At 40.1% G+C, this 21,448-nt stretch overlaps 1 protein-coding gene across 1 annotated transcript in view; it reads left to right on the top strand.

The window, feature by feature from the left end:
* Window positions 1-21,448, top strand: part of mtmr14 (myotubularin related protein 14) — a 50,481-nt gene that overhangs the window by 10,433 nt on the left and 18,600 nt on the right. Inside the window, exons 5-15 of the mRNA XM_049571039.1 lie at window positions 1,675-1,735; window positions 3,413-3,535; window positions 6,832-6,905; window positions 7,987-8,057; window positions 8,149-8,223; window positions 9,499-9,565; window positions 10,672-10,757; window positions 11,242-11,318; window positions 13,087-13,123; window positions 17,782-17,852; window positions 18,153-18,211. Coding sequence (XP_049426996.1) covers window positions 1,675-1,735; window positions 3,413-3,535; window positions 6,832-6,905; window positions 7,987-8,057; window positions 8,149-8,223; window positions 9,499-9,565; window positions 10,672-10,757; window positions 11,242-11,318; window positions 13,087-13,123; window positions 17,782-17,852; window positions 18,153-18,211 — 801 coding nt within the window. The remainder of the gene's footprint in view (window positions 1-1,674; window positions 1,736-3,412; window positions 3,536-6,831; window positions 6,906-7,986; window positions 8,058-8,148; window positions 8,224-9,498; window positions 9,566-10,671; window positions 10,758-11,241; window positions 11,319-13,086; window positions 13,124-17,781; window positions 17,853-18,152; window positions 18,212-21,448) is intronic.

Consider the following 21,448-nt stretch of genomic DNA (forward strand, 5'->3'; position numbering starts at 1 on the left):
GACAACATTGGTAAATTGTAGCTTCTGTCATGTGGGGTGTTGATACATTATACATTATTATTTATTACTTGATTATATTTTGTTTCATAACTGAGTCTTCAAAGTAACTAAAGCAGACAAAAAATGTAATGGAGTAAAAAGTGCAATATTTCCCTCTGAGATGTAGTGCGGTGTAAGTATATCAGCACAGATAATAATATTAATAATAATAATAATAATTATATAATAATAATAATAATAATAATAATACATTGGATTTATGTAGCGCTTTTCAGGATACTCAAAGACGCTTTACAAAGAGTAGCAACAGCAGTCAAAAAAATTAATAAAGTGAAAAAAGAAATCCATAGGGGAAAAAAATAAATGGAAATACTCAAGTCCAAATACCTCAAAATTCTCTAAGTGTAATGATAGCAGTTGCAAAGTATTCTGTTTCTACTCAGTACTAATTACTAACAACTGCAGATTTTTCTAACATCACAATTTATGATTAATCTGGGAAAAAAATAGCTTTTAAGGGTAAAGAAGAGAGCATGAAAACAGCATCAACATAGAGCTTGTTCATCATAAAAATTCCAAGGGTAGGATCCCCCCCCTGGACCTCCCTACACAGGTTTGGGCTAAGCCCCCTATTCAGTGGATAGCCTTTACCAAAAAGAACCTTAATGTGACTTCGTATAAACGAGGAGGCCAGGAAGAAAGTCATAGCAGTAGTTATTTTATCTATTTCAAATGTTCAATCTCAAATTTTCCAATTACTCATATATGGTATTTGTTTCCAGCACAGTTATGTCCTTTATATCTGCCTTGAGATGCGTTCAGCATGTTTGCTCTGAGTGGTTTCATGTTTAAAACTCAACTTGTTATCAACTATATGAAATAACAAGTACTGTAATTGTGAATCAATCAATCAGTCAATCAATTTTATTTATAAAGCCCAATATCACAAATCACAATTTGCCTCACAGGGCTTTACAGCATACGACATCCCTCTGTCCTTAGGACCCTCACAGCGGATAAGGAAAAACTCCCCAAAAAACCCTTTAACAGGGAGAAAAATGGTAGAAACCTCAGGAAGAGCAACTGAGGAGGGATCCCTCTTCCAGTACGGACAGACGTGCAATAGATGTCGTACAGAACAGATCAACATGATAAATTAACAGTAATCCATATGACACAATGAGACAGAGAAAGAGAGAGACAGAGAGACAGACAGAGAGGGATGCAGGACAGACAGTAATGACAGTAGCTTATAACAACATTAGTTAAAGTAATGATATTATAATTCTAATTCTGGCTACTGTGGTACAATATGTTGAAAGTATATATTAATATCTGATAGTGTACATATGTGACAATAATCATATGTGTATAATAACAGTAGAAGTATGACTAATGATCACAGCAGCAGCAGGAGGCATCTGGCAGGACCATGGCAGCAGCACAACCACACACGTCACACTATCCAGGTACCGCTGCGATATGAGTTAATCTGAGAGACAGTGGAGCACAAAGGCTCTGGAGAAGAGGCAGAGTTAGTAACATGCAGTGCAGCCAAGTTAGCGAGATGCAGTAACAGGAATGATGAATGATGTACAGAATTTGAGTACTTGTCATTAGCCTCATTCTGATCAAAGATATTCATCTTATTCATCACGCTTCTGTTTTTTTCAGGGGGCACTGATGACACGTGGACAGAGTCTGAGGAGGTTCCAGAGGATGACAGCGCAGTCAGGTAATCACATGACTTTTAAGGGGAACTCTGGTATTTTTCAACCTGGACCCCATTTTCCCATGTTTTTGTGTCTAATGTCTCGTTGGGACAACAAATCTTTGAATTAGTCCACTACCGAAAGAAAGACAGTGCTGCAGCTGGCAGTGGCGAAAAGTCTCATTCTGAAATCTAATGAGAGGTGATTTGTTGCAGGAAGTAAATGGTGGAAACGCGAGTGAGAGTTAATGATTTGTTTCGTTGTAGTACAGAAACTGTTTCTTACTCTTATCTTAAAGATTTTCTGTGTCATGGCTGAATATTTAGCTGATTAAGTAAGTTAAGTAATAAGTAATGTTAAGTTATGTTGACAGACGCTCATCATAACCATTTTAGCCTATTGGTGACAAAATCAAGCACTATTAGTGAAAGTAAAATGGAGGGGTGCACCTGCAATAAGTGGTTATGTTGTTGCCTGTTTTACCAATGCTGGCTACAGCCATCTTGCTCACTACTGGTCCACTTTCAAAAATTGTTGTTCCTACGAGTCATTTAAGCTCAGAGATGGTGCTGTAACGGCGCTACAAAGTTTCTTGTTTATGCTGCCATTGCATTTTTATGTAGAACCAAACAATGGCGGCATCATGCTGCTCCAGTGTGTGGTTTTAGACAGCATGCCAGCATTGTGGAAACAAAAGAGGCGTGACGGGCATGAAATGTAACACAGCAGCCTCGCCCTCTTGTGTGACATATATGATATGCGTCAGCAGCACTTTCTATTCTATAACAATGGCATAATATGGCAATAACAATCATTTGCCATACCTGTTATATTGCGACTGATCTTTTCCTTGGTTCAGGGGGTAAGGAGCTCCTGGATCTCATTGTTTTCCTAATGTGTGGACATTTTTGGCCACTGTTCTTCTTTGAGTTAGTTGCTAACTGCTATCAGCTACTTTGTAAATATCCTGGTGGGTCAAACGCACAACACGTTATCAAACTATCACACCTGTGCCTTCCATGACCCCATCCTGCTAGCTGTGCCTTGTACATAGATGTTGTTTCTTAACTGTTACTACCTCCAGAGATGCCTTAAAGGTGAAACAGCTGTCTGTCTTTATTGTGATTGTACTTTTTGTTCAGAATGGCAAGGTGACATAACGGCATGAAATTCTCGCCTTGAAGAGGCAGTGTAAAGGGAGTTCCCCTTCAACTAGATTATTGCACAGTGAATATCAGACCCTGGTCTGTCTATGAGCTCAATCAGTATGTGATGATGTCACTTGTGATATTGATAAAACACTACAATAAATGACCTCCAAGTGTGAGGCGACCTGGGTCCATAATATTGTTTCAGTGATCAAAGATCCAAAATTTTTGCTGCGAAGTGAAAACAACAATACATATCTTCATTTTTAAGATAGGCTGTTTTTTTGAAATTCCCATGGGACACCCACGCCACCATTTCTGGCCAAAGAATCGATACAGATAAGTATTGTGATGAAATTTGGAATTTACACTCCTAGTTAAAAGTAATGTTACTGACTGAGAGATTAAACTTCTCATCAAAGTGAAACAGCTACCCAGAGTGAGTACATTTTTCTATTAATCTTCTCTTCTTTCATTTTCCTCCTTCTCCTTTCTTATCCTTCTTTTGTGTTTCTTGTCCCTCCATCCTTCCCTCTGCTCCCTCCTCCTCAGGAACGGGGACTCCCAGCTGTTTGACAAGGTTCGGGGCCATGACATTAAGCTGCTACGTTACCTCTCGGTTCGCTACATCTGTGACCTGATGGTGGAGAACAAGAAGGTTAAGTTTGGCCTAAAGTAAGGAACAGCACGGACTAGTTCATCCACACTCGGGCTGTTATCTAGGTCACTGTTTCCACTGGCCTTTGTTGAAAGAAACCTCATGGGAGGCATCTGACTATTGACTCAGTGTATTTGTGTTTGGCCGAAGGTTTTTGCAGATTCAGCCATTAGTGGAGACTTGGTGTGTACATTGTGCTTGTGATTACGTTTAAGCAGTGGAGGCTTGAGATTTGGTGTAATTAGATCCAGCTCTGTGTATTCGGAGCCTGATAATCATTGTCACATCATTCTTGCTATTTTAGGAGCTAATCCACGGTAGTTGTTAATAGCATCTGTTGGGTTACATGTGGAACAGATGGTACTGGTGCTAGTATGTTAAACTGCTGATTTTTGACTAAAAAAAGTGAGTGAACGTAAGAGCAGTAATCATACCAGGACAAGCTAAAGAAGGATAACATGGAATAACATTAATGCTAGAAAGACAGGAAACAGGCAGTGAACAATCACACTATTTAACAGCAGTTTAAAGATGGATGGTTCTTGACATTACTTAAAGGGATTGTTCAGATTTTTTTGAAGTGGGGTTGTATGGGGTACTTCTTCTCACTTACTTGAGATACTTCATACTCAGTGTATTACCTACAGAAGATGTTAGTTGGCACGCCTCCAGTTTAGAGAAGCAGGCTGGAGTCCGACACGGAAGCTAAGCAATGTACAGCTGTGGAGAGGTCAGCAACAAAACATATTTTAACCACTTAAAAAAGTCCCACCTAAAGAAATCAATATCAGCTCAAAATTCATATCTCGGTATTTACAGGCTGACTGGTGATACACAGTGTATATCTCGGGATTTTCTACGAAATGGGCAACATGTTTTCAGTTTCAATTCAAAACCATATTTGAGATGTCACAAGCACTTTTAATAAAAACAGACTGTGATCAAAATAAAATGCAAGGACAGAGATTTTATTCCCCCGTTTTAAAATATGCAGCTACACAACAGTTACACCTCCAAAACACTAGTGGGCGGTGGGGTTTCTGTGAAGTGCTGTAAAGTTGATTCAAAACACACCTAAAACACACATTAAGCATGGCTTTATAGTGACAGTTTCAAACACAAGTACACAAGTACACTATAACTCGCAGAATTCACGGACAAAGCACTTGCCTTCTGCTGGACCCATTTTCCCTCCAAATACAACATGCTAATGTTTTTAGCAGAAGTGTATGGCATTCGCCTAGTGACTAGCGGACTTTTCATCTACTCATATGAAGCCAGGAACATCAGCAACATTTAACAAAGATAATGTATGTAACAAAATTTGGTTCCATTACAACTTACAAGGTTCACTGACAAAACAACTGTCTCATACTGAACACATTTTCCAAACAAATATAAAATGCTAATGTTATTAGCATAAGCTTATGGCATTTTACATTGTATAAATTAGCTCAGCAACCAGTGGAGATGACCGCTACTCATGTGAAGCCAGGATAAATCACACACAAGACTTAAAATGCCATTTTGTGTGGGCTTTATTTTCTTTACAATTTATTGTTTCTAATCTTAAAGTAAATAAAAACTTTGCTTCTACTGAGAGAAATGGTTTCAGTTCACAAAAATAGACAGGAGGTCTGCTTAGCCACGACGTTAATTACATTTCTGGGGAGGTGTACGTCAGACTAGGGCTCTAACAGGGGTGTAGTTGTAGTCGATGAGGCAGGTGCGCTACTTGATAGATGGGTAGGTTACAGAGGAGAAAGTGGGTATATTCTCCTATATATTCCATATATATTCCAGTAGCTTTTTGACTGATAGGTGGGTATACTGTAAACAGCCAGAAAAAGAGGTGGATATACCCCGTATACCTGCGTATGCCCTCCACTACACCACTGGTCTCAAGTGTTGCTGGAGAACTGTGTGTGAGGCGGAGCTGTGTGTAGAGTGTTAGAGAGGAGAGATGCACACTGGTATGCGTCGTGGAATGCAACTTGACCCTATATCGATATAAACGGTGTTGTCTAAATTTATATCTTGCTTGAAAATATATATTGTACATAGTCGTTACATTGCCCACCCCTAGTTTGAGGCAGTGGTAGACCATCTGCTCGTGTGCTCAGCGATGTTAAATCACTGTTTTTTCACTGGAATTCACTTCTGATGGTAAGGTAGAGCAGTGAAGTATTCTAAACATACAACATCACACTAAAACTGATATTGATTTTTTTTTTTTTAGGTGGGTCTTTTTTTTCGGTGGCTAAAGGAAGCTAAGCAATATACTGCTGTGGAGGGATCAGCATCAAAATGTGTTTTAGCTGTCTAAAAAAAAGAAGTCCAACCTAAAAAAAAAAAAAAAAAAAATCTACATCAGTTTGGGCATTTGCTACATTTGGAATATTTTCACTGCTTTACCTTACTGTAGACAGTGATTTCCTCCAGGAAAATCAAGCCATTATATCGCTTACGTCAAAGCCAGACTCCATTGAAAAAAACAATGATTTAATGTCACTGAACACAAGAGCTGCGGGTGTATCGCAGCCTCGATCAGTTAATTAGTTTGTGTTATTGTGTGACTGTGGTGAATCCAAACTAACCCTTTTAATATTCCAAAATCACAAAATGATACAAAAAAATTAACTGTTCGGGGCAGTGGTAGACCAGCATCTCCTGTGTTCAGTGAGCTGAAATGACTGTTTTTGTCAATAGAATCTGGTGTCTTTGCACAAGATAGATGGGAAACTGAAGCCGTTAATGGCTTCCCCGCTGAGACGAGCTGCCTGACTAAAAGGAATATCAGTGAAAATACTCTCAATAGAGTGTACACTTAGACTGATATTGATCTTTTTATGAGGGACTTTTTTTTAGGTGGCTAAAATATGTTTTGTTGTTGACCTCTCCACAGCAGTACAATGCTTAGCTTCCATGTCAGATTCCAGCCTGCTTCTCCAAAGTGGGGGCATGTTGACTGACATCTACTGTATGTAATACACTGACTATGGATAAGTACCCCGTATAACCCCACTTCAAAATGATATGAACTATCCCTTTAAATACAATATATTACTTTGAATTCTGAATGATAAGAGCACACCAACAATTAAGGATGGGCTATAGACAATGTTTCACCAAATGTAAAATAAAGACCCACTGCCAGCACTGTCTTTTGCATGTATGGCAAAATATACAGTGATTCTGCTGTAGATGTGATAAGCCAAAAATGGCTCTGTATTATATAAAAGTGCTGTGTATTAAAATGCTGTATATTCACCATGTATCTCATGTTGCTCTTTGTGTCTGTCTCTCTCTGCAGTGTGACGTCCTCTGAGAAGGCGGACAAGGCCCAACGCTATGCAGACTTCACCTTGCTCTCTGTGCCTTACCCAGGTAAACTCCTCTTGGTAACTTTTTCAGTCCAAGCTGGTACTGTTTATCAGCAGACATAACGGTATCAGTGAATATGTTGGCAGATAAGTAACAAGGCATAAATACAAAAATGGGCCAATTTGAGTCAAATATTTCACCCAGTTTGAGGAGTGGGACAAATTGTGTCCTTCCAAAAAAAACAACCTTATAATTGTAACTTATCAACACACTAATTTAATTTTTGGTGTGAAACATTATTATTATTATTATTATTAGGATTTATATATGAAATAAATATTTTTTATAAAATATTTTGATCTGCTTTCATTTTTCTAACTTATAAAATTGCCTTGTGCCAGAAAACAGCCTTGTTCTAGACAAGAATTCACAACTTCAAACAATTAAAAAATGTGTTTAAAGCCTTCAAAATCTATAACTAACAGTATGTCCAGATAACACTGATGTCAAAATGTACTGCTATAATCATCTTTGTTTTAAAATGTATTTGTTGTGAAAATGTTTGACCTTTAAAGATGTGTCCCAGATTTTTGTCAACTCTGTCAGATTTCTACAAAACATCATTAAATCAGGTATAAATGGGGTTAGCTATTTTACAAGGACTCTTGCTTCCTGGTTTCCAAAAAGGTGGGAATGCAGCTCAAGCACTGGTCAGCTTTCTATTTTTTGACAAATGTAATAACTAATATTGCTATAAGGTGTGTCTCAACCACAACAGGTCAACTCCGTAGGCCCTCTAAATCAAAACTGAATAAGATAATGAATATTTTGATGAGCATTAAGAGAGCTCTTAACTATGAAAAATAAAAAGGCTCTCCACCATGACTGAAGTGCAAATAAATTAATATGTAACTTTTTGTCAACTCTGTAAGACGTTAGCTCCTTCAGATCTAACCTCAGATCCCAGTGGTTGGCCCCTTATAAGATATATTAGTCAAGACTATGATCTTTTAAAATGTATAAAATGATTTATGTGAAGCATCCATGTTTTCACAAACATGGATGTAAATTGTTAAAGATACTTGACTGGTGCGTGGAAGAATACAACTGTGGGGTGGTAATTTGAGTTTATTGTCTTTTTTAGGGTGTGAGTTTTTTAAGGACTACAAAGACAGAGACTACACAGCTGAGGGCCTGGTGTTCAACTGGAATCAGGTATAGAAACTGCTGTGAGTCTGTTCACTCTGTGATCATACAGTAGCATGGCTTTGTCGTATTAACCTGATGACACTCTCTCCACTGACAGGACTATGTGGACGCTCCTTTGACAATCCCGTTGTGCTTTACTCAGAACTTGAACATTGACTGGACTCGATACCAGGTTAGTGCCCCTTTTCTTATTACATGGCTTCACTCTGTTGTCCTCAGTGTACACACACTGACTCACTCTGTCTCTGTACTATTTGTGGTGCGTCAGTGCCATCTGTTGTCCAACCTGCAGAGTGCTTTGGTCGTGATTCATAACCACTGAACGCTTACAATAACAGTTCCAGTGTGGTTTAAACCTCACTGACTCACCATGTGCTGCCAAACATTGTTCAAACCCACATAACTTTATTTTAGATTCCAAAAATACCAAATATATATGTGAAGCTGAATTTTGGAGAAAGAGACTTGTGCTAGAATATTTCATTTGGTCAAACAAACAGCTGGAATAACCTGTATACTGATACTGCCAGACAGTGTGGTCTAAGATGCTTTGTGTAAATTTAAAAGGATAGTTCGGATTTCCTGAAGCAGGGTCATTAAGAGGTAGTTGTCCATTGCCAGTGCATTACCTTTAGTAGATGTCAGTCAGCTCGCCCCCAGTTTAGAGAGGCAGCAGCGGTAACTGAGCAATGTACTGCTGTGCATGGGGTCAGCAGCTATGTGTATTTTAGCCACCTGAAAAAAAGTCCGACCAAAAAACAATCAATATTAGTTGAAGTGTACACTATATTGGGAGTACTTTCACCGCTTTACCGTAATGTCAGGTAGCCTGTTCCTACAGTGAAGCTGTCAATGGCCTCAGTTCCTCATTATTTCTCTCATTAATGCCACTTGCCCATTGAGTCATTTTGGCTCACTGAACACAGGAGCTGCTGGTCACCACTGCCTTGATCAGTCAGTTAGTGGGTGTCACTGTATGACTTTGGTGAATCCAAACTAACCCTTTAACACCAAATTTCGCAATAATGCAAACAAACTAGCTGAAGGAGGCAGTGGTAGACCAGCGGCTCCTATGTTCAGCGATGTTAAATTACTGTTCTATTGATGCAGTCTGGCTTTGAAAAGAGCAATATAACATCTTCAGTTCCCTGTGTGAAATCGCTGATGGTAAGATAAAGCAGTAAAAATACTCTAAACATAGCATATTCTTAAATTGTTACAGAATCCAGCCCGCTTCTCCAAAGTGGGAGCATGCTGACTGACATCTACTGTTTGTAATACACTATGGATGAGTACCCCATACAAACCCACTTCAAAAGATCCAAACTATCTCTTTAACTTGTCTGTTTTACAACCTTACTGTGCATCAAATGATTAGCTTCCTTTGTTGTACCAACGGTGTATTTTCCCTTACGTGTGTGTGTGTGTGTGTGTGTGTGTTGTTCAGTCGTGGGACCTGGTGGAGCAGACCCAGAACTACCTGAAGCTGCTGCTCCACATCATTAACAGCGATGGTACGTGGTGGTGGTGGTGGAGGATGTGTTTGTGGGAGTAGGATCACATTAGGTTTTATTAAGTGTAAATGTTTAGAATTGAGACTTAGGCTTGGGTTCAAATTAAAATAAGGGAAAGAACTGCAGCAAAAGACTGATCTGCTTATTGTTTTCTTTTTTTGATTATTCGTGTAGGCAAGAAAATTTAAAGCCTAATTTTTAGTCAGCAGATATCAAAGTGAGGCCTTAAAAATGCTCTCTGAATATAAAAGATATTCAATTTGCAGTGACACAGAGAAAATCTAAAATGCTGTAATGTATGTTTTTTAACCAATAAACTGATAAACTAAACTAAATACAAGTCTCCTAGGCATTTTTAAAAATGCTTTGTAGAGACTGAATAATGAGCTGTAAAAAGATCAATGAAAGAACGAAAAACTACCAAGTTTTTTGCTTATCATAATGAAGTAATTGTCGATAGATAGCACGTCCACATTTGCATGTTTTCATTTTTTAAATGGCAATTTAAAATAAAAATGATCTCCGTACACACGAATGGTTTAGCACCCTTTCAGAACTAACCATCCATAGAGTGGTCCAGGAATGAGTCCTAAAACCTGCAAATAAGTTTTGTTTTGTTTGATATCTGAAATAAGGTCTGAAGTTAACACAAGCTGAAGAGACTTATAAGTTTTGTTTTGCAACATATGTCAGTAAATACCCCAAAATGGCATTACAAAAAAGAGTCACTTCTACAAGTTACTATCCTCTTTAAATTAAGATATTGTAAAATAGAAGAAGGTAGCAAACCCATATGGGAACAGATGTTTTGATATAATAGTGCTATTGTTAAATTTGGACCCTGATGACTTAAATTCCTGAAGAATGTTTATCTGTTTTGGATTCTGCATTCACTGTGGAGATATACGAGAAAAAGTTTAATTAAAAAATTCGAGGAAACAAGCAGTGAGTAATTGATATATATAAATGGTCATTTTGTGGGAAAAGTATTCCTTTAAATTCTTTAAAAGCTTCACTATTTTAAATGATAAGATACAATGACTATCTTATATAGCCCTTTGCAGTGTTGCTGATAATCTTGAAGGTGATGTCGTGTGTTGTTTCAGATGAGAGTGGCCTCCTGGTACACTGCATATCTGGCTGGGACCGAACGCCTCTGTTTGTGTCCCTTCTCAGGCTCTCCCTGTGGGCAGTAAGTTCTTCCTCTTTTATCTCCTCCTGTCTTTTCAGCTCCTCTATTTTCCCCTGGTGTCTCTCCACATGACAGCCAGTCACCCGGCAGCTCATTTGGCCCCTCTAACATTCATTAGTGACTTCAGTAATTCCACACTGAATCCATCTGCCTGGGCCTCAGCCCCCCTCCTTATTCATACGTCTCCATATACAACTAATTTACCATTTCAAACACTCTTTAATTAGCCTCTTCTGTATTCATTGCCTTTACTAAAAAAAGAACCTCTATGTCATAAATATGTAATCCTTTTCTCAAAATGTGGTCCATACTGAAAGCTTCTTATAAAACCACAGACCACACTTGTACAATATAGAGCCCTTTTCAGACAGAATAAGAAATCCAATTTTGGTGCCCAGAGCTGCGTGAGACTATCGGCCCCATAGCATTTAATGTATTAGATCATTGAGATGTTTGTCTCATTCTTTCCATGTATTTTTCACAGGACGGCGCCGTTCATGCCAGCCTGGAGCCGGCCGAGATCCTGTATCTGACCATTGCTTACGACTGGTTCCTCTTCGGGTAAAAATAATCATTTACATCATCACTACCATAATTTCATGACTTCACGGTGAGCCTTAACTCATGCCGCATTAAGTGGCATGAATACTTTAGAGGTGCATTTGCGACTCCTCTGTGCCATCTGGTTGGAAACGCACTATGTTTGTCTGCGACGCATAATTGAAAAGTGACTGGTGAAGCAGTGGGAGAGGGAGGTCAGGACAACATGTTGACCACATCTTTTATTCTCCCACTCTCCACATTTTATATCTGTACACACACATATGCAAACACCCTCTCTTGGGGTTCTGCTTTTATAATTAACAGCACGATTTCTCCAATTTGAACCCATCAGAGGCAGTCTCATAAAAAGCCCCTTCACTGCCAGCTAGCTCATGTAATTATACATCAGCAGGCTTGCCCAAGCTCTTGAGACATTGGCCAAGCAGAAGAAGTGTGTGCGTGTGTGTGCATGTGTGTGTGCGTGCATGCGTGTGTGTGTAAAAGAGAGAGGAAAAGATCAGTGAAGTAGGAGTTGATACAGCAGAGAGCCAAAGGGAGTGCCCAGAGGTGCTGGAGCTGCTGCACTTCACCTCATCAGTCACAACTGAATCATATTTGGACTGCAGGTTATTTGTGGAGTGATCTATTGATTTCTGTTCTCTTTCATGGCCACAAACACTGTGAACAGCACCGAAATAGCTGTTACAAAACCCCTCTCAAGAGAATGTAGTAGATTCTGCTCCAGTGCTCATGCACTTTCTGAGTCCCAGTGAAGTCCTTGACTTATGCTTTGATCGTCTGAATTAAAGGGCCAGTTTGCCCTAATTCCAAAAGACCCTCTTCTCACTTATGCCTCACATACATTAGAAGACTTTGAAAAGACTGAAGTGTGACACCCTCTCACATCTTAAAGGGATAGTGCACCCAAAAATGAAAATTCAGCCATGATCTACTCACCCATATGCTATAGGAGACTCTGGTGAAGTTTTAGAGTCCTCACATCCCTTACGGAGATCCGATGGGGAAGTGGGTAGCAGCACAACTGCACACCTAATGGCTTACAACGACCCAGATTAAAACGTCCAAGAACACATAATTGAAACCACAAAATATCTCCATACTGCTTGTTCGTAGTGATCCAAGTGTCCTGAAGCCCCGACACAAAAAGTTGTTTGGAAAAACGTCATTTAAACTCTGTTTTTAGCCTCACTGTAGCCTGTAGCTCTAACTGCCTCTGTGTACACTGCACTGACGTGTGTGCGCTTGCGCGAGACCGTGAGACATGGGCACCGCCTTCATGTGTGTTCACATGCTTTCGCTGGTCTTGCGCACAAGCGCGCACATGTGAGCACAGTCATCTCAGGAACAGTTTTAAGTTTATTTACTTTATTAATCCCTGAGGGGAAATTCAATGTTTCCACTCTTGCTTGTCAATTACACACAGGTCCGAAAGACACACACATGCACAAACAGGACCTATGCATGCACAAAGTGGAGAGATGTCAGGGTGAGGGGGCTGCCCTTGGTCAGGCGCCCCAGAAGGGGAGATATTTGGTCAGATACTGAATTGGTGACACTAATCTTGAAACAGTGCTGATTGTATAGATCTCCTGTGTTGTCAGGAGGAAAATGTGTGTGAAGCATCCATGTTTTCACGGACATAGATATAAACTGTAAGAGAAACTTGACTGGTGCGCAGAGGCATACAACTGCGGGGTGGTAATTCTAGTTTTTGACATAAATAAGTGGCATGTAATGCAGTACATTTTTCTGTATCTGTTTTCAGTCACATGCTGCCAGATCGACTCTCCAAAGGAGAAGAGGTAAGTTTGTCTTTACATTAAGTTTTACATTATTTCTATGCCAATGATGATATGGTTTCTATTCACTGTGGGGAGACTGATAGACTCACAATATTACAAGCATCAAGTCATTATGTTAAAGCAGGGCTGTCAAACTCATTTCAGTTCATGGGGAACATACAGCCCATTTTGATCTCAAGTGGGCTGGACCTGTAAAACTATTGCAGAATAACTGATACCTAACAACAAATAACAACCAATAACCCAAGCTTAACTCAGAGTGAACACATTCAGAGCTGAGTGAACTGACGCTGATCAGCTGTTCTGGAACCAAAAACTAAGTTTTCCATCTCAGGGTTCATCAACTCAGAGTTCAGGGGTAGATGCAGAGTTTGTTAGCTCTGCTTTCTGAAACATGGTCTTGGTCAGGCTGGAAAAGCCTCTAAACACAAAGCATCTGTTTAACTTGCTCCTGAAACCTGCCACCTCTTTGCTTGCATCAATATGAGGTGTGCTAAGTCATCCAGTGGACCGGATTAGATCCTTTGATGGGCTGATTCTGGCCTGCATGCAATATGTTTGATGCTCCTGTCCTAAACAATCGATAAAATTCTGTTTGGACAGTTGTTGAAGTTGAAATGCATTTGTAGCAGTGACCAGTTTGATTTTTAGATGAAGAGACATGGAAATTTTTTTTATGTTCTGAGAAAGCTATGATGAAAATATTTGACAGTGACATATGACAGAGCAAATGGAATGAACTGGCAAAACTAATGGATCCCTCAGTTCAGAATTCAAAACAAATTATGTCTTAATTGTGTCTGAATACAGTAATATGTCAAAAACATTGCAGACATTACAGGACAATGCAGTCTCAGTTTTTGTTTTAAGATAGACATCTGCATTGGGGATACAGCTGTGTCATAGCTATGTAGAGTACCTGGAAAAATTTTTTTCCTTATAATCAGAATCAGCTTTTTTTCGTGAAGTACGTGTGTACATATAGATAATTTGACTCCAGTAGACTTGCTCTCAGTGTACCAGAATTGACATAAATACTCAAAATCTAGTCAAGAGGTGGAATATACAGAAATATACAATATACAAATATATATCAAATGTAAAAAATATACACTGTACAAGGATGCAGTGTTGTTTGACCTGCCACTCTGTGACCATTTAGGTGTTCATCAGAGTGACAGCCTGGGGGAAGAAACTGTCTTTGTGATGGGTGGTTTTGGCGAACAGTGCTCTGTAGCGCCTAGCGGAGGGGAGGAGTTTAAACAGTTTGTGTCCGGAGTGTGAGGGTTCTGTAGAGATGTTTCCTGCCCGGTTCCTGACTCTTCACCGGTACAGGTCCTGGAGGGAAGATCAGTCCCAATAATCCTCTCTGCACACCTAATTGTCCATTTCAGTCTGTTCCTGTCCAGTTTGGTGGCCAAACCAGATGGTGATGAATGTGCAGAGCACAGACCGGATTATGGCTGTGTAGCTAAAATAACTATTTGGAGACTATATATGCTGAAGATGCAATCATTACTCCAAAACTTTTAATAACAAAGAGCTGTTTTTTCTTTTGTATTTACTTCTAAAGCTCATCTGTTTGACCAGTACAAAAAAGAGTCCCTTTTCAGAATTACTGTGGTTGATGGTGAAGTTTTCATTGTTCTTGGTAGAATATGCAAGTGGCTGCTAGATTTAGATAGTAATACATTAAGTGGCTGGGAAAGTCTGGAATCTGCCAGCCACAGTGGCAAGTGGACAAAAAAGTTAATTTTCAATCCTGTTATTGTTTTAAAAAAAATAGTGAGAAATGTATATTAAGAGATGTTGATGTGAATTTAGGTCATGCACATGACCTGTGTTTATTGACCTGTGAGATACAAATTTTGATTAAGAAGTTGTAGGTGGAAGAAAGTTGCGGTTGTTTTGATGTTTTGCTCTAAGCACTTTTGACCCTCCCCCTCACTGTATGCACCTGTGATGTGGGTTGGATGTATGATCAGGACTGTTTCTTGTTGCTTGTGTGTAAGATTATTGTAAAGTGATGAAGCCTGTTGCAACCTGCAACCTTTCTGCAGAGCCCAATCAATACATCGGTCTGGCCAATATCATCGGCTGAGTTTGGCCGATCACATGGCTCGGCATACATACAGTACAGGCCAAAAGTTTGGACACACCTTCTCATTCAATGCGTTTTCTTTATTTTCATGACTATTTACATTGTAGATTCTCACTGAAGGCATCAAAACTATGAATGAACACATGTGGAGTTATGTACTTAACAAAAAAAGGTGAAATAACTGAAAACATGTTTTATATTCTAGTTTCTTCAAAATAGCCACCCTTTGCTCTGATTACTGCTTTGCACACTCTTGGCATTCTCTCCATGAGCTTCAAGAAGTAGTCACCTGAAATGGTTTCCACTTCACAGGTGTGCCTTATCAGGGTTAATTAGTGGAATTTCTTGCTTTATCAATGGGGTTGGGACCATCAGTTGTGTTGTGCAGAAGTCAGGTTAATACACAGCCGACAGCCCTATTGGACAACTGTTAAAATTCATATTATGGCAAGAACCAATCAGCTAACTAAAGAAAAACGAGTGGCCATCATTACTTTAAGAAATGAAGGTCAGTCAGTCCGGAAAATTGCAAAAACTTTAAATGTGTCCCCAAGTGGAGTCACAAAAACCATCAAGCGCTACAACGAAACTGGCACACATGAGGACCGACCCAGGAAAGGAAGACCAAGAGTCACCTCTGCTACTGAGGATAAGTTCATCCGAGTCACCAGCCTCAGAAATGGCAAGTTAACAGCAGCTCAGATCAGAGACCAGATGAATGCCACACAGAGTTCTAGCAGCAGACCCATCTCTAGAACAACTGTTAAGAGGAGACTGCGCGAATCAGGCCTTCATGGTCAAATAGCTGCTAGGAAACCACTGCTAAGGAGAGGCAACAAGCAGAAGAGATTTGTTTGGGCCAAGAAACACAAGGAATGGACATTAGACCAGTGGAAATCTGTGCTTTGGTCTGATGAGTCCAAATTTGAGATCTTTGGTTCCAACCGCTGTGTCTTTGTGAGACGCAGAAAAGGTGAACGCATGGATTCCACATGCCTGGTTCCCACTGTGAAGCATGGAGGAGGAGGTGTGATGGTGTGGGGGTGTTTTGCTGGTGACACTGTTGGGGATTTATTCAAAATTGAAGGCACACTGAACCAGCATGGCTACCACAGCATCCTGCAGCGACATGCCATCCCATCCGGTTTGCGTTTAGTTGGACGATCATTTATTTTTCAACAGGACAATGACCCCAAACACACCTCCAGGCTGTGTAAGGGCTATTTGACCAAGAAGGAGAGTGATGGAGTGCTGCGGCAGATGACCTGGCCTCCACAGTCACCGGACCTGAACCCAATCGAGATGGTTTGGGGTGAGCTGGACCGCAGAGTGAAGGCAAAGGGGCCAACAAGTGCTAAACACCTCTGGGAACTCCTTCAAGACTGTTGGAAAACCATTTCAGGTGACTACCTCTTGAAGCTCATGGAGAGAATGCCAAGAGTGTGCAAAGCAGTAATCAGAGCAAAGGGTGGCTATTTTGAAGAAACTAGAATATAAAACATGTTTTCAGTTATTTCACCTTTTTTTGTTAAGTACATAACTCCACATGTGTTCATTCATAGTTTTGATGCCTTCAGTGAGAATCTACAATGTAAACAGTCATGAAAATAAAGAAAACGCATTGAATGAGAAGGTGTGTCCAAACTTTTGGCCTGTACTGTATTAGCCTGTAGGTCATGAGAAATGTCGCAACAGAAATCCCAGATATGATGCCATTTGTAGTTTGTCCACCAATTCCTAATTATCTTAAATATCAATGGTGGTATTTGCCTCATAAATCTTACATCAGTTTGACTCTAAATTTGCAAGCACACTAGAGGTTTATGTGATCGTGATCTCAAACATCAATATTATATTTTGGTGTCAGTCCCTGAGAATCAAAAGGAGAGGGCTTCTTTATTATGCAGCTATTTTATACGCAGCCACTAATCACAGAGGGGGGAAATGTATCAAAGTGGCAGAAACATCAATGTCTACACCATGAGTAGTATCAGTAGAACCAAATTAAATGTAGTCAAAGTGTGTCAGTGTTCCTTTAGACACATTCATCTCGCTTTTTGTACCTGGTACTAATAGCTACCTGTTCTCCAAGTCAGGATTAGAATATATGCACTTCACATAATGCAATCAAAATTAATATATATTTTTAAATGATTGAAGATCTACTCATTACTGAAAGTGTATGTCATCCAAGAGAGATAATAAAAACTAATGGAATGGTCAAAGTTGTCATATTGAAATTTTTAGACGTGCTGATGAATGCGTGTCATCAACTCATGCATTGAGTAAAGTTACAAGTATCGTTCCACCTTAAATGTTGCTAGCAGTCAGCCAATTAAATTAAATTATTTTTTCTCAGTCTACAGCTGCTGTCAGAGGCAGCAAAACATCCTGACATTTTATAGTTATAGTTTACTACTCTGTATTTAGGACTGTTTGATATGAAAGAACAGTGTGTATTAGAACACGTACTGGCCTGTTGCCTCAAACTAAAAGTGTAGTGATTGACTATCGAGTGCTGTGTTTCTCCTCTGATCATAAATGTTTTTTCTCTTAGATTTTCTTTTTTTGCTTCAATTTTTTGAAGCACATTGTCTCAGAGAAGTTCTCTGCTGTTAAGAAACAGAGGTGGGTTCCTCCATTTCTTTCATGTTATTATGCTCCTTCATGTTCTTTCTTTCTTTCTTTTGGTCTTTCTTTCAGTCTTTCGTTCTTTTGTTGTTTCTTTTGTTCTTTATTTCTTTCTTATATTCAAGAATGTATTTATTATAAAGCTATAGCTGCTAAAGGTTTGTAGTAACACTCGCACAGTAAATAAGTAACTCAGTGAATATCCAGCCCCTGTAGGAAAATATAATTTGCGTGAATCCAGTGTTCTTTCTCTGTCTTAGATCTCTGATGTTATTTCATCATTTTTCTGTCTTTCAGAAGGAAGAACTCCCACTTCAAAGACAGTGATTTCACTGTGGAAGATCTCTGCCAGTTAAGTAAGTTAGTGTGTCTCATACATTCCTCCCTTCACGCTCCACACAGGCACACAGACTGGGTACCTCTGATAGACCTTTGATAGATGTGCTCATTGTTATTTAGCTCATTATTTTCTAACTAATCTAATAAGGAAGGGGTGGGAATTACCAGAGGACCCATGATGCTATATTATCATGATATTTAGGTCACAATACGATATTGTCACACTTAGGTCACAGTATTGCAATATGCTGAGTGTTGCAAGAAATCTCTGGCAGTGTATTGCAATCTATTACCTTTTATTCCAACTGCAAATTATTCCTCCCAAAGGAAAACTTTTTCAGCATCATTTTTACCTCATAAGATAAAGTTTTCAGTCTGACTTTAATCATTTTCATTGCTGCAAAATGTGATGCAAAGCAAACAGACTGACCAACATAGTCAGAAATGCTGCATACTGAACTGTGGGCAGATTTAATGCCCTCTGCAAGGCCAGATTAAGCACATGAGCGAAACCCTTCACATGCAGGTATCCTGCTAACTGAATGGCAACACTTATGCTAGAAGCGTTGTCTGCTACAGTGACAAGGTTTTTATGGGCAATCTTCCATCTTTGTGCTGCATTTTGCAGGAGGTCTGCAATGTTTGCTACGCTGTGACTTTCGTGTACAGCTCTAGTTTGGAGAACGTGAGACAGCAGTCACAAGTCCTCTGTGAGATAATGTACCTTTATAGTCACATATGAATCCTCTGACCTTGAAGTCCAGGCGTCACAAGTTAATGCCACACTTCCTGCTGGACTCAAAGATTCCTCAGCGTTATGCTTGACTTCATTGCAGAGCTGTGTTGGTAAAAAACGTCAGGACGGAGTCACATAGGCCTACCTGAGTTCCAGTGTTTTTAGCATGTAACAAAAGCCTTCATTTTCAACAACGCTGTATGGACGCAGATCTTTGCACATGAAGTAGGTGATGGACTGTGTTATTTTCTTTGCTCTCTCAGAGTTGGATGGTACTTTGTCAAGCTAAGTGTGTCCAGTTTTGGTTGATTTTTCAGCAGAGTGGGTTTCGTGGCTGTCAGTGGCTAACGCTATCTCTGGATGGTGGCCTGTGAGGTGAGTTAGTACTATTCCCAGAGTATTTTAATCTCAAGTCAAAAAATCAAGTCACGTTGAGACCTTGCTATAAATCAAGCAAGTCACAAGTCAACTCATACTCACAAACTCATGAAGATAATAAACTGCAACCAGTGGTGGAATGTTGAGGTTTGAACTGTTGGTTAGACAAAACAAACTTTGTGATGATGTCACTTTGGACTCGGGTAAGTGTGACGCTATCTCTCACTATTTCCAGAATTTCCACAAACTAAACGATCAATCCATTAATGGAGAAAATAATCAGCAGATAAGCCCATAATGAATATAATCATTAGTTAAAGGGATAGTGCACCCAAAAATGAAAATTCAGCCATTATCTACTCACCCATATGCCGACGGAGGCCCTGGTGAAGTTTTAGAGTCCTCACATCCCTTCCGGAGATCAGTGGGGGGAGCGGCTAGCACACCTAATGGCAGACGGTGCCCCAGACTAACGTCCAAGAACACAAAATTGAAACCACAAAATATCTCCAACATGCTCATCTGTAGTGATCCAAGTGTGCTGCAGCCGCAACATAAAAAGTTGTCTGGAAAAACATCATATGAACTCTGTTTTTAGCCTCGCTGTAGCCTGTAGCTCTGACTGCTTCTCTGTGCTCTGCACTCACGTGTGCGCGCTCAGGGTGATTGGTGATCTCTGAAGAGCAGCAGTCTCGTCAGTACTGATGTCCAGATTCTCAAGTGCAGGCATCGCCAATTCCCAGTCTGAGCAGCAAAGACTTTCCTCATCCGTTGGCATTGCTTTGCATTTGAAACAACTACACCACCAGGTTTCCAGTGCTCGACTCCGGTATTCTGCGGCTGGCTGAGGGTTAGGCTCATGTGCTGCGGCGGCTGCTTCGTCCAGTAGCCTGAGTTCCGTCCATATACTCGGGCTCAAACAAATATGGCTCAACAAAAAAAAGCTGTTCCTCCTCAGTTTCAAAGTCTTCAGACATGTTGGGCTGTCCTTTGCTAAAAGACCGTAGTGCAAATTATCTTTTAGCGACTGTGGCTAACGTTGTCTCTCCCTGCGGTGCATGTGTCATGTGATGTAAACACGGGTGAGCAAAGCTCATGCTTTCGCTGGTCTCGCGCAGGCGCGCACATGTGAACGCGGAGCACAGAGAAGCAGTCAGAGCTAGAGGCTACAGTGAGGCTAAAAACAGAGTTCATATGACGTTTTTCAAAACAACTTTTTATGTCGGGGCTTCAGGATCTTGGATCACTACGGATGAGCATGTCGGAGATATTTTGTGGGTTCAGTTTTGTGTTCTTGGACGTTAGTCTGGGGCGCCGTCTGCCATTAGGTGTGCTAGCCGCTCCGCCCGCCGATCTCCGCAAAGGATGTGGAGACTCTAAAACTTCACCAGGGCCTTCCTCAGCATGAGGGTGAGTCGATAATGGCTGAATTTTCATTTTTGGGTGCACTATCCCTTTAATAGTTCAAAATCAGCTCCACTTCAATCAACTACAACAGTAAAATCCTGCTTTTACATTAATGCACGAGTTACAATCATCTAATAAGATGACATACTGTAGTAGACTACAACAGTCACAGGGAACATTTTGTAGTACTTTTACTTGTTATACTTTAAATACATTTTCCTGATTATACTTACATACTTTTACTTAAATAATATTTTAAATAGGGTGTCGGTGACTTAGTGGCAGAGCAGGCGCCTATGTACAAGGCTGTTGCCGCAGCGGCCCAGGTTCGAATCCAGCCTGTGGCCCTTTGCTGCATGTCATCCCCCCTCTATCTCCCCCCCTTCATGCTTACCTGTCCTGTCCAATAAAGGCAAAATGGCCAAAAAGATATCTTAAAAATATATATATATATATTTTAAATGCAGGAATTTGACTTGTAACAGAGTATTTTTACAGGCTGGTATTAGTTACTTTTACCAGAGTAAAGGATTTAAATACTTCTTCTCCTGTTCTAAGCCCTCTGGTCACGGTGAAAGTCTCTGCTCACATAGCATACCTGCTGCTCTGAGAGAGCAGGTGAGATAATAACACACTGTAATAGTCCCCAAACACGAGCTGAGCACCAACGGGAGGCAAAACGAAAACAAAAGTCACAGGGGAAACTATCTCATGGCGCATGGATGCTCACGGC

This window comes from Epinephelus fuscoguttatus, linkage group LG1 (assembly GCF_011397635.1).
Source record: "Epinephelus fuscoguttatus linkage group LG1, E.fuscoguttatus.final_Chr_v1".
Classification (NCBI taxonomy): domain Eukaryota; kingdom Metazoa; phylum Chordata; class Actinopteri; order Perciformes; family Serranidae; genus Epinephelus; species Epinephelus fuscoguttatus.